This window comes from Erythrolamprus reginae, chromosome 3 (genome assembly GCF_031021105.1).
Source record: "Erythrolamprus reginae isolate rEryReg1 chromosome 3, rEryReg1.hap1, whole genome shotgun sequence".
NCBI classification, from domain to species: Eukaryota; Metazoa; Chordata; class Lepidosauria; order Squamata; family Dipsadidae; genus Erythrolamprus; species Erythrolamprus reginae.
In genome coordinates, this window is record NC_091952.1 from 85,066,492 (window position 1) to 85,082,882 (window position 16,391).

At 40.6% G+C, this 16,391-nt stretch overlaps 1 protein-coding gene across 2 annotated transcripts in view; it reads left to right on the top strand.

Annotated features, from left to right (window-relative positions):
* Positions 1 to 5,149: 5,149 nt before the first annotated feature.
* The window catches only part of AK4 (adenylate kinase 4), a 49,411-nt gene continuing 38,169 nt past the window's right edge, over positions 5,150 to 16,391 (top strand). Inside the window, exons 1-2 of one of the 2 annotated variants that reach the window (XM_070746078.1) lie at positions 5,150 to 5,720; positions 6,745 to 6,902. In XM_070746078.1, coding sequence (XP_070602179.1) covers positions 6,758 to 6,902 — 145 coding nt within the window. In that variant the 5' untranslated portion in view covers positions 5,150 to 5,720; positions 6,745 to 6,757. Of the gene's footprint in view, positions 5,721 to 6,329; positions 6,903 to 16,391 lie in introns of those variants that run through there. The other variant, XM_070746079.1, reaches the window with a different exon arrangement.

Below are 16,391 nucleotides of genomic sequence, written 5' to 3' on the forward strand. Positions count from 1 at the left end.
ATCTTCAGACGTTATGGGTGCACAATCACTGGAACGTTTTAAAATGAGATTGGGCAGCCATTTTGTCTGACATGGTATAGGACAGCACAGAGCCATACTGGAGGGCACGCAAGGCTTTTCCCTAGGTCAGTTCCAGCGTGCATGCGCGTGCTGGCCAGCTAATTTTTGACCTTGGTGAAGGCCATTTTGCCCTCTTGGAGTGCAAAAAATGGATCAATGGGCAAACCGGACGTTCAGAAAAAGTGACTTCCTGTTTGCCCATTGTGCTGTTTTTGCAAGCCAGTTTGCCCATTTGGCTGTTCTTTCACCGTCCTAGGCTTCAGTGAGGCCTATGCGCATGCGTGGGGTTGTAAGCATTTGCAGGGGGAATCGTAGGGGGTGCACATGAGTGGGGGGGGAGGGAATGGAGGTGGGCACATGCATACGTGCTAGCGTGCATCCCCCCTTTTGGTACGCAATCCCAAAAAGGTTTGCCATGACTGGGATAGGATTTCCTGCTTGAGCAGCAAGTCTATCTATCTATCTATCTATCTATCTATCTATCTATCTATCTATCTATCTATCTATCTATCTATCTATCTATCTATCTATCTATCCATCTATCCATCTATCCATCTACCCATCTATCCATCCAACCCACCCACCCACCCACCCATCTATTTAATTAATTTACAGTAGTCCCTCACCTATCGCTGGTGTTATGTTCCAGACCTGGCCGCGATAGGTGAAATCCGCGATGGGGAATTTATCGACTGATAGTACTTATTTAAGTATTTACAGTATATGGTAATTGTTTGGTAAGTTTTCATTGTTTTAAGTGTTTATAAACCCTTCCCACACAGTATTTATTTTAGATACAGTATTTAAATACAGTATTTACAATTTTAGATATATATTTTTTTTTAAAAACCTGCCGATCGAGTTCGGCGGGCTGTTTAAATCTGCCGATCGACTTCCTCAGAAACCCGCGATGAAGTGAAGCCGCAGTAGGTGAAGCGCGGTATAGCGAGGGACTACTGTATATGCCGCCCAACTCCCAAAGGACTCTGGACCAGAAGACCTCCAACTTTGTAATTCTGTTCTGCTCTGATTGGAACAAGCACATATAGGGATGCCCTGCTTGGAACTTTGAGCCATTCTTTTATTTTATGAATGGGAGTTTAGACAGCAACCTCCTTGACATTTGTCAGCTTGCCAAATGTTTATCTGCAATCAATTTATGAGATACTGTAAGTTCATAAAGCAATAAACCTTTAAAAGTGCTACCTTTCCAGTAAAGAACTGTAACAGGAAAACAGTAAGAACTGTAGAGTGCCACTTTGGTCTAGTAGTTAAGTCACCAGACTAGAAATGAAGTGAGTATGATTTCTGGAATAAGAGAGCCAGTTTGATTTTGTGTTTACGTCGCTGGATTAGGAACAGAGGTGGGCTACGAGCCAGAACGCTAAATTGTGCTCGCCGTCGCGGCTCATAAGTTCCTTCGGGGCCAGGGTGATTTTGCTGCTGCACCTGTGGAGGTAGAAAAATCATGCATAGATTCGTAGGTGTGCTGTTTCAATAAGATTTTACCTGTGGCTCCCTGCCCGATTTTGCTACCTCCACAGGTGCAGCAGCAAAATTGCCCTGGCCCCACAAGAACTTACGAGCTGCAGCAGCAAGTGCAATTTAGCGTTCCGGCTCATAGCCCATCGCTGACTAGGAACCAGGAGACTGTGTATGCTGCCCTAGGCATGAAAGCTGGTTGGGTGACTTTAGGCCAGTCTCTCCCTCTCTCAGCCCAACTCAATTCACATTAACAGTTGTTGTTGTTGTGGGGAAAATAGGTGAAAGGTATGGTGTTTGCCTCCTTGAATTATTCATAAAAATAGTAAAGGTGGGATTAAAAAAATAACTGAAGCATTACAATTTAGCTTCAATTATACCCCTAGGTTGTGTGTATCATCAAGCTACTATATCCACCATGATTGTCTGATTATAGCAGGGGTGAAATGCTCCCATTCGCTCGTAGCTGTCAGTTGTCAGAGAGCTTGTCTCGAAGGAAGTGCAAGGCTCCACCCACCTGTCTGTGTGCCGCCATTTGGGATCTTTTACCCTCTGCGCATGCGCAGAGTTCTGTGCTTGCGCAAAAGGTAAAAGAACCCAAATGGCGGTGGGTGGGCGGAGCCTGGTGCTCCTTTTGCGGCCTGCTCTCCGAAGACCAACAGCCCCGAGCAAACCGGGAGCATTTTACCCCCTGGGTTATAGCTACAGCTCCATGGCCTGCCAATATTTACTATCATAATTTATTTTATGAACAATATACGTGAGTCTATCCTACATTCCAAGGCTCAAATTCTCTTTATCAAAAACACTAACATTACAGGTAGTCCATTTAATGACCACTCAAAGTTACAATGGCACTGAAAAAAAAGTGACATATGACCATTTTTCACAGCTATGATCTTTGCAGCTCCCCCATGATCACGTGATCAGAATTCAGATGCTTGGCAACTGGTTCGCATTTATGACCGTTGCCATGTTCCAAGGTTATGTAATCATCTTTTGCCACCTTCTGACAAGCAAAGTCAATACGGAAGCCAGATTCACTTATCTATAGGGTTACTAACTTATCAACTGCAGTGATTCACTTAACAACTATTTATTTATTTATTTGTTTGTTTGTTTGTTTGTTTGTTTGTTCATTTTGTATTTATATTAATTAATATAAATATAATTCCAAATGTTCTCTGGGTGGCTTACAATAATAAAAACAATATAAACTAGAGATACAGTCATAAACAAGAGTAAAACACTATAAAAATACATTAATATCCTGACAAAAAATACATACTCTCAATCATTCATGGTCACATCAAGGTGACAACTTAACAGCCCCAGGCCTGCTGGAAAAGCCAAGTTTTAATGGCTTCCTGGAAGGCTGGCAGGGTGGAGATAGTAGGAGTTTCCGGCGGCAGTTGGTTCAATAGCATCAGAGCTGCCACAGAGAAGGCCCTTCCCTACAGTCCCGGCAACTGACATTGTTTGGTTGACAGGACCTGTAGAAGACCAACTCTGTGGGTCCTTATTGGTCGTGGGGAAGTATGAGGTAGCAGGCAATTCCCTAAGTAGTCTGGTCATGTGACAAGAAAGGTTGTAAAGTAGGGCAAAACTCACATAACAACATGTCTCAATTAACAGAAAGGTCGGCCTACCTGTATAACAAAAATATAAATGATTTTTTAAAAGGCTGCAATCCTTTGCTCTGTTCTGAGTAATTAAAAAAACAGAGCAAAGTCTTACATTTTTATGTGACCTATAGTTCTACAAGACAGAACTCGAAGACTTATTTTAGTAGATGGTTGTTTTCAAGGATAAGCATCTTAAATTTTTCCCCTCTTCTTTTAATGCATTAGGTGTGTTCAGTCATTACAGTTATAAAACTCTCAGCATGTAAGAACTTCATCCTAAATTCAAGAGTGTTCAAAGTTAATAATTGAGCAACTAACCTAATTCAAAGATTACTGTGACCTCTGACACAATGAGTATGAATTGGCAGTTACCATTCTCTTTCAGCTTCCAAATAGAGGGACATGGAGATAAGACAACTGGAGTTCAACAGAGGGATTCACTCTTATAATTGCAACTTTCTTCTTCTTGTTTCAATGCACATCTTTACCAAGGGCAAGTAAAGAGGGAGAAAAAAGTTGGGAAAATTAAACCATTTTTAAGCTGGTTTTAAGATTCCAAAAAGCCACTATGGACTTTTACAAAAAGCCACTAACAATTTCTTTTAGGTAATTTTGCTCTGATGACTAATCTCAAGTATAGTGGTAGATCTAGTTGATCACCAAATTAAGGCAGATTTGAAATGAGACATCATTTCTGATAGTTACCATTGACAGATTGATAGATACTACCAACTTTTTACTAATAATTGAGAAAGTCTGAAGAGGAGGTTGAAATAAAATCTGGGCATGCCCTTAGAAAGCAGAAAGCAAAGCTCATAAATTTGTGAATTGATTATGTTTCCTAAAGAGCTCATAGATAGATTTTCTCCAGGAAGCTGACCAAGGAGAGATTCAACCAAGAAATAAAGAAGAACTTTCTGATGGTGAGAGCGATCAACCAGTGCAATGGTTTACACACTTCTACTTTGCACAAGTTTAGTGTGGTGGTTAAGGTGCTTTCCTAGAACCCTGGAGATTGAGTTCTAGTCTTGTTTTAGGCATGAAAGACAGGTAGGCCTAACCCATCTTCTAGGGTGGTTTTGTGAAGAAAACAGAAGGAAGGGATATTATGCATATTTGCTGCCTTGTGTTGCTTATAAACTAATAAAAGGTGAGATGGACAATCTAGATTGTCCTTTTAGAGACAAAGATGGAGGTCGACTTCTAAAAGTGTCAAAACAGTTTCTTTACATCCTCTAGTAAGGACCTACATTTTGTCCTCTTTGCAAACTTTGGAAATCTCCTTACAGAAAAAGCAAACAGGTTTAAACAGGCTTCTTAAAGAAACACGCTTCCTGGACTCCCATAGAAACAAATAAATAAAATAAAATTCATTTTAACATCGCTTCCTTTCATTGCCAGTACAATAATGTATTTGAGACTTTACTCCCAAAAAAGAAAAAAATGACGAAGCGGGGGAAAATAGCTATTTGAGGAAGAACATTTCAGGGTTAAATTTTATTTAAAAAAATAATAACATAAATAAAATAATGCTTTAAAAAAAAACACGAGGCTAACGTCTAAGTCAATTCTGCCTGGCTAACCCTCTCCCCTTCCCACATACGTATCTCTTCCAACGTTTGCAACATTATAAAACAGCAGCACCTTATCCTGACGCTCCACCGCCCACCCCCGCCCAACTTCCCCTCACAGCCCAACAACTACACCTACATTCCAGCCTCTCCATCCAGCCTATTGGCAAAGTGGGTTGAAAAAGGGCGGGTCGCTAAAATTCAGCTGTGGTAGGATTTCTGGACACGGTAGTCGAACGAAGCTGCGAGGTTGATTGAAAAGCGCCCGACAGAGGGCCGCTCAGGACTACAAACCCCAAGACGTCCTGCTTTTGTAAAGAGAGGGTGGAGTCGGTTCGCCTTTGACTCCGACTGGTGGGATTTCCTCCCCTCCTCGAACGATGTACCAAAAGCTCCCGCTGCTGCTGCTGCGCGCAATTGGGCAGAGTTAATTGGGAACAGTTTGCCTTGGCGAAGGCGCTCTCTCTCTCGCTCTATCTGCCCGTCTCTCTCTCTCTCTCTCCCCCCTCTCGCTTCTCTTAAAGGCGCAGGCGGAAACTGTTGAAGTCTCGCTTTTTTTTCTTCTTTGATCGAACGAAGATCGAGAAGATGTGAAACAATCGGTCGACTATTATTATTATTATTATTTTTGAAAAACCACGCCATTTTGCGGATTTATATTCTTTGACATTCCCCATTTCTTAGGATTTGGCGCGTTTGCTTTGCTGTCGCTCGGGGAAGAAATCTGAGTCGGTTGGTTTCTTCTGCTTAAAACAGAAGAGCTCTTTTTTTTGCAATCGGGCGTGCGAGGGGCCGATCCGAGTGCGAACGAGGCGGCGGCGATCGGTCCTGAAAAAGTTTGCAACGGGAGCCATAGATCTACACCGTCTAGGTTCGGGCTCCGACGCTTTGCAACTTCGGAGTTTTAACTCTTAAAAAAAATCGGACCAAAGAAAGTTTTTTTTTTCCTTGCAAGGAACCGCTCCGATCGTTCAGAGGCGTGGTGAGGGTTTTTTTTTTTTTTGTGTGTGTGTGTGTGTGTAGAGAGAGAGAAAATTCGCTCACATGCAACTCCGGAGAAAGTGCCCGGCGGTTCCTCCTTCTTTAAACTTTTGCAAACATTTGCAAAACCACCTTGCAGCCCTTCTGCGTTGAGAGGGGCAAGGATTCCTCTTGGGTGTGCTGGGGTGACGGAGTTAGACAAAGTTTGGCTTGGCTTCAATCAACGCCCTGGAACCTTTTTATTTCTATTTATTTATTTATTTATTTATTTATTTATTTATTAAACTTTATTTATTTATTTAGATAGATAGATGATAGATGATAGATGATAGATAGATAATAGATAGATAGATAGATAGATAGATAGTTACATAGATAGATAGTTAGATAGATAGATGATAGATAGATAGATGATAGATAGATGATAGATAGATGATAGATAGATAGATAGATGATAGATAGATAGTTAGATGATAGATAGATAATAGATAGATAGATGATAGATGATAGATAGATAATAGATAGATGATAGATAGATAGATAAATGATAGGTAGATAATAGATAGATAGATGATAGATAGATAGATAGATGATAGATAGACAGACAGACAGACAGACAGACAGTCAGTCAAGTACGTATTGGTGGTATACAAAGATCTAATAATATTTATACTAAACATGATACTAGTAAAAGAGAAACATTAGGGCAGGGGGACGGAAGGCAATCTGGTGCACTTATGCACGCCTCTTACTGATAATACGCGCAGGGCGATACACCCACCTTGAGCTCAGCTCCCGAACTCCTTTCTTCTCTGCCGGGGACTTGCGATGACTTAAATACCCCCCCCCCCGTGGTCTTATAGCGCCTCTCTGGTTTGGAATGAAAGGGAAAGTTACAGGGAAAGTGAATCTCTCTGGGAGGAAAGTCGGCACGGGTGCTGAGTTCCGGTCTTCCCTTTTTATTTTTTATTTGGAACCGGGATCTCGACGTTTGGGCTCTTCTCTTTCTTTTCTTTCTCCTCTAGGTTCGATTCTGCAATGGCTTCCAAGGTGCTGCGAGCCGTCGTCTTGGGTCCCCCGGGATCCGGCAAAGGGACCGTGTGCGAGCGGCTGGCCAAGAGCTTTGGCCTCAAGCATCTTTCCAGCGGGCAGTTTTTGCGGGAGAACATCGGGGCCAACAGCGGTAAGTTAAAAAAAACGGGGAGGACTCTGGTCTCCTCTCGGCTTTTTATCTTTTATTTTATGTTTTCTTTTTGGGGGATATCCCGGTACGTGTCTTCTTTTGCATGCAGGCGGATCTGGGGCGGATCGGGAACCCCCCCCCCCCCCGCGGCAGATGGAATCTGCACGGACTTTTTTTTTTTTTTAAAGTGCGTATTGGATCTTTAAGCGTTTGGGAGGGGGTAAAGGGATTGGCCTGATGTTGTTTTTTGGATGTGGGGGGAATAGCCCTTTTAAAGAGTTTTGAGCCTGCTTGTTTACGGTCTGTGCTTTGAGTAGTGGCAAATTTGGACCTGTGGCAAAGAGCAGAGAAAATAGAATAGAATAGAATAGGAAATAGAATGAATAGAATAGAGGATGGATAGAATGGAATAATAATAATAATAATAATAATAATAATAATAATAATAATAATAATAATAATAATTGTTCTGTCTGGGTGCCCCCAGACTTCAACACCAACTGGAAAAAGCAGCCAGACACGCTGGTAAAATCAAAAGCACTTTATAGTTTGAAAAATAAACACAGAGAAAAACCTGTTCTTCCCAACAGGCAGGCTATGAGACTTCACAGCAGAGTCCTGATGGCCAGACAATACAGCAGACTTCTTGCTGGCACACCCACCACTGTAGAGAATAAGACCCACACCTTTTTCCCCCAAGGTTTCAGTATTCAAAGTCACAAACCAGAATTCCAAGACGCCAAAGATCACAGCCAGGTCCCAGGACTCCCAAAGATAATACTCCACAAGCCAGGAAGGGTGGGTCTGCCTTTTCAGCCTTTCCAGAGAGCACCACACCCAAACCCAGCTGTTGCCTCTTTAGTGCTGAAAGTACCTGGCTAATTGTCCCCTTCGTTGTGTTGCTCTTCTCTGCTGGAGATCGATTATTGCTTGTGCATTTTCATCTAAGGAGTCCAGGCTGCTTGCTGGGGAGAGCTCCCTCTCGGGGGACTCTGGCTATCCTCCCTCTCCCTCAGCCTGAGATTCCTCCTCCCCGTCTGCCTGAACCTCCTGTTCCTCATCCTCCCCCTCTGAGCAGGAAGCCGGCAGAGGATCAGCCGTTCCCTGAGGGGCCTCAGACGGAATCACAACAAATAATAATAATAATAATAATAATAATAATAATAATAATAATAATAATAATTTATTAGATATGTATGCCATCCCTCTCCGAAGACTCGGGGCGGCTCACAACAACAGTGCAGTACAAATCCAATAATTAAAACTATAGCTAAAAACCCGCTATCATTTAAAAACAGTCAATACTACCCAATCGTAATGACACATAAATCTTACTAGCCATAAAGGGGATACATCAATTACCCCATGCTTGGCGACATAGATAGGTCTTCAGTGTCTTGCGGAAATGGAATGGAGTGGAATAGAATAGAATAGAATAGAATAGAGAATGAATAGAATAGAGAATAGAAAAGAAAAGAGAATGGAATGAATAGAATAGAGAATAGAAAATTAAATTAAAAAGAAAATAGAAAAGAAAAGAAAATGGAATAGAATAGAATACAGTAGAATTCTTTATTGGCCAATGTGATTGGACACACAAGGGATTTGTCTCTGGTGCATATGCTCTCAGTGTACATAAAGGAAAAGATACATTTGTCAAGGATCATGAGGTACAACATAGGGTACAAATAATCAATCAGGAAACAATCGGTGTCAATATAAATCGTAAGGATACAAGCAACAAGTTACAGTCATGCAGTCACAATATACCAGTAGGGCAAGATAAAAATACCAAACAGTACTTTTAAGAACTGGTAAAAGGGAATGGAAATAACTCTTGGGCTGTCCATTTTTAAAATGCTTTGATCTGAAGTGCCTTCATTATAGCAGAGTAGAATCAGTTGTATTGTGTGTTATGTATCCTGCGCCTTCATTCATGCATTTGATTCATGCATATCTAGTAACATGCTATTAAAACCACACCTTCTGTGTTTCTTGCTAACACAGTGTTACTTTTGACCCATTTCAGTCTTTTAAATAAGTTAGTAAGTATCTCCAGAGAGCTTTAAGTTATTGGACTGTTAGAATTAACTACAACCCTTCACCCATTTCTCTGAAAGTGAACTCCGCTGAACTTAATAGGGCTTGGGGCGAACTCCACGGAATTTAGAAGGGTGTACTATATATGCATATTTAAGACTGTAATATAAATGAAGTAATTTTAATAATTTTTTTTTAAAATAGATAATGCTACATGCATATTTCTCTAAGTAACTTTGAAATATGGAAGAAATAATCTGAGTAATCCAGTAGTTACTTCAGCCAATTTAGCATTAGGCATTTAGTGTTTCTAATAACTAGGAGTTAGAACAACAGGTAGTCCTTGCTTCACCAAGATCTCATTGAACAACTGTTGGTTTAAAAAAGTAACTTTATGACCCTTCTTTCAGTTTATAATCTTTGCAAGTCTATAAAGGAAAGTAAAGGAAAGTTGAAATAGGATTGTAAGCACTGGCATGATTTATCTTAGCGATCACTTTGCTTAATGACCAAGTTGCTGGTCCCAATTGTCCTTTAAAGAGGACTACTATAGACTGTACTATTTCAGCAAGATTTACTTCTAAATAGTGAGGGGTAGGATTATAATTCAGGCTGTCAAAGTCGTCAGTTTTGTTTCCGCTCTTCTTTGGAATTTGGATTTATGCAACACTGTAGCATTAGCTATACAACAAGCAAATATATAGGTGCTTATTGCAAATATATGGTTAAAGAGCCCTTTGGAATCTGGAGTCTTGCTTGGCTTTTGTGTTCCATCTTAAAAGTTGTGTTCCAGAAAGTAGGTGGACAAGGGAAACTCTGTATTGGATTAAATTAGAAACAAATTGATTTAATATAGTTAACATGATTAGTCTCTGTGCGGTGAATCATTTTTCTTTTCTTGCGTTACAAATAATTATGACTGCATTTTAGAACTGCCTTAGGCCTTCGTGCAATCCTTGATTTGCTGCTTGGGCAACCAGATTTAATTTAGTTTGTAAGAAGCTATTATTTTGACACTTGCGTCTTTTGGAAAGCTATGGAATTATCTAGAATTACCATAGTGATAGTGATGTGTACATGTAATCTTTGACTTATGGCCACAATTGAGCCCAAAATTTATGTTGCTAAGTGAGATATTGGTTAAGTGGGTTTTGCCCCATTTACAACTTTTTTTTTGCCATAGTTGCTAAGTGAATTGCTGCCATTGTTAAATTAGTAACACTTTTGTTATGTGAATCTGGTTTTCCAATTGACTTTGCTTCTCAGAAGGTTGCAGAAAGGGGTCATAGGACCCAAGGACACTGCAGCCATCATAAATATGAGTCAGTTGTCAAAAATCTGTTGTGAGTGTTCCTTGCCAGCCTCAGGAAGTATCAGACTATGAGGATGAGGAAACAGAGGTTTTAGCTTATCCTGGATTAAGAAGGTTATCAGAAGGCAGGGGGGACGAGAACGTAGGAGACAATGATTTAGAAGTTAGCATGGAAAGTGGTTCATCTTCAGATAATGGGGGAATATCTGACAGCCCATAGGTAAATCCTAGGTTCAGGAGATTTGCAAAACGAAGAGAAGAAATTTTTGGGAAAAAGTTTTGAATCTGCAGTTGTTAGATTTGTGTAAATAAGTAATATGTCACTTCCTGAAATAAAGTGGAAAAGAAGTCCTTTTAGACAACCTGCGTGATTAAAATATGGCGTGATTCATAGCTCCGGAAAAAGTAAGCTTTTGATAAACCATGACAGACTGTGTTAATTTAGATTAACAAGAACACCGAGCAGAGCCTTTTAGTACTGATAAACTCCTATGCCTTAAAAGAGATTTATAGCCTTGCTTCTCCAGATTTTGATCTTGGAATTTGCATCATAAAGTATTCACTCTGCATGATCATTGCAATCCCTGCTTGTATTTTTGCCAATTATATTCTGTGTAAGAGAGAATAAAGGATTTATTTGTTTGAAGATCAAAGCCTTGGGAAAAGATTTGTGGATTTGCCTTAGTTGGACCAGAACAACATCTGAAGGTAAACACATGTTTACGGGGATGCTGCAAAGGACATAAGTGTGAAAAATACCCCTAAGTCCACTTTTTTTCAGAGTTGTTAAAATTTTGAATGGTCATTAAATGAACTGTTGTAAAGTCGAGGACTAGCTGTATTTTTAAAATTGTGCTTTCAACCAAAGCTTTGTTGGGATTGCAACTGCTGTCATTTTGACTGACTGACTATAGGGTGCAATATTCTTGTCTCCTGACATTACCATCAATTCTACTTGTTCATTGCTATTGAATGTACAAATGAGCAATTTTCTTAAGCAGCATTTGTGGTTCCCATTTGATTAGCCGATATGTTAAAAGTACAATGAAGACGATTCTTGGAAAAATGCAGTTGTCAAACATGTAGAAGGCTGTATGATTCCTGAAGTATGAATTTCGTTATCGGTATGAAAATGATCTTTATCCACTGTCACACGTCTTGCATTTAGCGTTAGAAAATAAGACCAGATATGATTATTGTTGCTCTCACTTTGTTTTGCCACTAATTTAGCAAATCAGCTTTCAGGACCTCTGGTACTACTATTCAAGATCTCTTAAAGCAGAGAAGATAGTGGCTCTTTTTAGTACTTTAAAATAAATCCATATACTTCTGATACACGGGTGTCAAACTCAATTATGTCACGTGATATATGGTGATGTATCATGATGTTTTTTGCCTTTGTGGAGCCGGGTTGGGTGTGGCCTGTGTGTGATGCATTTGGCCAATGGACTGCCAGTTTGACAGGCCTGTTCTAATACACATTCCTTTGAATGTTTCTAAATCTTGCTAGTGTTGCAGGTCAAATTGTTGCATCTTAACTCCTTGAATCACATTGACTACAGAAAAGATACCATCAGTTATGTATACAGTGGTACCTCGGTTTTCGAACGCCTTTGTTTTCGTACATTTCGGATACCGAACAAAATTTTCTGCAAAAATTTGCTTCAGTATCTGAACAAAAATTCGGATACTGAACAGAAAATTTTGTTTTCTATCCGAAATGTAAGATCTGAGGGACGAGGTGAGAGGGAATGAGTCGGAACGCCCCTCCTGGCCGCCCTCTTAATAGCCTTCCAGTCTCTACCTTGTAACTGCTCCACGCAACAGGAAGGGTAGGGCTGGCTACAATACCGGCAGCTTCGGGGGGGCTACTTTCCTCAGCGTTCAGTTGGTTACCTCCAGGCAGTTGCACCAACTTTTTCTTTCCCCGCGGCGGCGGCTCGGGCAGCTTCTGTTCGAGGAGCAACAGCAGCGTCAGGAACGTCACGTGAAGGGAAGCTGCTCGAGCCGCCGCCGCGGGGAAAGAAAAAGTTGGTGCAACTGCCTGGAGGTAACCAACTGAACCGCGCGACATTCCCGACGCTGCTGCTGCTCCTTGAAGGGAAACCGCCGGAGCCGCCACCGCCGGGAAAGAAAAAATTGGTGCAGCTGCTTGTAGGTAACCAACTGAACGCTGAGGAAAGTAGCCCCCCCGAAGCTGCTGGTATTGTAGCCAGCCCTACCCTTCCTGCTGCGTGGAGCAGTTATAAAGTAGAGACTGGAAGGCTATTAAGAGGGCAGCCAGGAGGGGCGTTCCGACTCCCATTCCCTCTCACCTCGTCCCTCAGATCATTTGCTGGCTGGGGAATTCTGAGAGTTGAAGTCCAAATATCTTCAAATTGCCAAGGTTGGGAAATACTGGTCTAACATCTTATTTATGCTTTCCTTGAATTGTTACAATAAATGTTTTGAGGATCAGGATAATGCAATTGTCTGCAGTTAGTGCTATGGCTATTAAGTGAAGTTCCATTGTTCAGTGTAGGCTGGGAAGTAAATGCCAGTTTCTCGCAAACTCATTCTAAATTGTGGTCACATGGCCATGCAATGCTGTAAATGTGGGCCAATTTCCAGGCATCTCAAATTTTATCATGTGATTGCAGTGGGAGGGGGTAACTGAAGTTTAAAACTGGAGGGTAAGTAGCTTTATGGTGATCACTTTGTTTCCTAAGTGACCAGTTGTATGCTCAACTGCTACTACTGTTTTCTTAAGTAAATCTTTATTGGTTAGTATCCAATCTAGAATAGCCAACTGGGTTGGACAGAGTGGTAGTGGTAGTATTTAATTAACTACAATACAATTAATTGAAGTAAGCTGAAATTTAAAAACCCTACAGGTCTTACTGACCTTTAATTGTCCAGATGCTTAGGGGAATAAGTAGGGGAATAAAATAAAATAGGAGCATTGATATTTAGTAATTAAAAATATTAATATTCAATAAACAACTTGCTAGCAAAAAAAAAACATTTTTTTTAACTTTTTCTTTATTTTTGGTGCTTTTGAATAACTCTCACCTCCTGGCACCTACACAGACAAGTTTGTGCAGTTTTCTTGGCAAGGTTTTTCAGAAGTGGTTTGCTGTTACCTCTTTCCTAGAGCTGAAAGAAAGTGATTGGCTCCAAATCCCCCAGCTGGCTTCATGCCTAAGGCAGAACTCAAATTCAAGATGTATCATTCCCTAACCAATGTTTTTAATCACTAGACCAAACTGCCTGTTTTCTCTCAAAAGTTCTGTAAACTATGTGTTTCTACTTGTGGGTACTGTATCTGTTTCCGAGTTACAGTGATCCTCTTTGCTAATCGTGCAAGGAAGTGAATTTAATTCATTATTTCATCTCAAAGGGAAGTAGTACTAGGGCTGGGAGAAGTGCTTTGGCAAAATTATTTTTTAATTTTTAAATTTTTTTGCCAAGTATGTGTTGGTAGTATACAAAGATATAACAATGTTTGTATACATGAATACTAGTAAGAGAGAAACATTAGGACAGGGGACAATAGGCATGCTGGTGCACTTATGCACACCCCTTACTGACCTCTGAGAAATTGGGTGAGGTCAACAATGGATAGTCTAAGGAAAAAGTTTTGGGGGTTAGGTGATGATACTACAGAGTCAAGTAGTGAGTTCCATGCATTAAGTACTTGGTTACTAAAGTTGTATTCCCTGCAGTCTGGTAAGGTTCTGGCTTTTATTTATTTATTTATTAGATTTGTATGCTGCCCCTGTACGCAGACTTGAGGTGGCTAACAACAGTAAAAAGACAACGTAAACAAATCTAATACTAAAAAACCCCAATTTAAGAGATCAGTCATACATACAGTCATACCATACATACATTTTATAAGCCTAGGGGAAGGGAATATTTCAATTCCCCCATGCCTGACGACAGAGGTGGGTTTTTAAGAGCTTACGAAATTCAAGGAGGGTGGGGGCAACTCTGATATCTGGGGGGAGTTGGTTCCATAGGGTCGAGGCCGCCACAGAGAAGGCTCTTCCCCTGGGTCCTGCCAAATGACATTGTTTAGTCGACGGGACCCAGAGAAGGCCAACTCTGTGGGACCTAACTGGTCTCTGGGATTTGTGTGGCAGAAGGCGGTCCTGAAGATATTCTGGTCCGATGCCATGAAGGGCTTTATAGGTCATAACCAACACTTTGAATTGTGATGGGAAACCGATCGGCAACCAATGCAGACTGCGGAGTGTTGGAGTAACATGGGCATATTTAGGAAAGCCCATGATTGCTCTCGCAGCTGCATTCTGCACGATCTGGAGTTTCCAAACACTTTTCAAAGGTAGCCCCATGTAGAGAGCGTTACAGTAGTTGAGCCTCAAGGTGATGAGGGCATGAGTGACTGTGAGCAATGACTCCCGGTCCAAATAGGGCCGCAACTGGTGCATCAGGCGAACCTGGGCAAACGTCCTCCTCGCCACAGCTGAAAGATGTTTCTCTAATGTGAGCTGTGGATCGGCTTACCTTGCTGCCGGTTTTCTTCCTAGTGCACCCTGCAGGTGTGCACATGTGCAGTCCTAAAAAACAGCTTTTGCACATGTGTAGAAGCAAAAAACAACTGTACATGCGCAGAAGCAAAAAACAAAATGGTGCCACCATGAGAGTCAGTTCAGGAGTGTGGTAGGCTTGGGTTGCTGATGGTTTTAGTGACCCAGGCCACCAAGTTACTGCCGGTTCTATAGAACCAGTCCGATTCAGAAGAACCTCTGCCCCCATCTATCAAAAAGAGGAATTGGAGAAAAAATAACCTGCTTTAAGAGTCGTATTTACTTTGATATGTCAGATTCTCAAAACAGTGGTATCTTTTTAAAAAGTTTTTGTGAGCAGGCTGCTTTCATTAATAGTACAGAGATGCTTGTTCCTGTGAGTTCTGAAGCACCTCTGAATCCTATCAGAAGCTTACAGAGCCCACCTTGTACCATAAGCTATATCGGCAATGTCAATAAGATAAAAAGCATTCGTGTGATTCAGAAAACCTGGGTGATCAGGAATGTTTGAAGAGATTCTTGTTGCACATGGTCAACTAGTGACCTACTTGAAAATGGAAGAAACCCCAATTGGCTGGTTTTGCACTAAGTTTATAACTGATAGTTTACAAGTCTTAATGGTCAAATTCACACAAACGTTCAGATCACAGTGTGCAGAAAACTGCTTTATTATCCATTCTTTCTGGAAGAAAAAAAAGCATGCTGGAATTCTTGTTAAACTGGGAAAGGAAATAAATAAAACATTGACATTGGGGCACCAAGAAGTTATGCTATATATTGGGTTTTTTTCTGGTTAAATATATAGCATAGTTTTTTACTACTGCTTTTAACACCATCCTCGGTAGCCATAATTCTATCCCATTTCCTATTCTGATAGAGCTGCTGTTGTAACTTGATTCTCCTTGAGATTCCTTCCACCAGTGAGATATCTGGGAAAGAGATCTATTTGTTTTTAAACTTTACATAATTTTTCATACAGCAATATTCTGTTGTTTAACGTTGTTAGCCTTGAATTATAGAAATGAGAAGTAATAAATTCAGACTTCATGTCATTTGATATGCTGGATATAAAAACATCTAAAGTTTTAATGTTTTGGCCTTTTGACCTTTTCCAAAGAACCAAAAGTTGAGGCTGAATGGTATCTGTTGTTTGATTTATTATACCTCTGTGCTCAAACCAAACTTGTGTAGACCTCTCTGTCTCTTTCTCTTTTTGTGTTTAAAAATTATTGTAAAAGAGCAAATGTCATTGTAACTAAAAGATATAAATCTCTCTCTGTGTGTGCAAATGGTTTGATTTTTATCTTTTGGCTGCAGTGACATTTGCTATTTTATAATAATACCAAGCTCAATCTTGATTTCTTCTACTTGCATATGGACCTACATGCATTATAGATCTGTGTATTAAAGACTTCCTATAAGCACTATAGTAAAATGGAATATACTCAACCTTGGTGCAATTTAATAGCCAAGTTATTTGCAGACTTGGAAAACTGCTTAAACCAATTAGAGCTACTTCTCAATTAGTGAACTCCTTCTATACCTAATTCCATCTTTCAATTCTCCATTTTCATTCCCCCCCTTTCCTGTATATCTATACTCTTG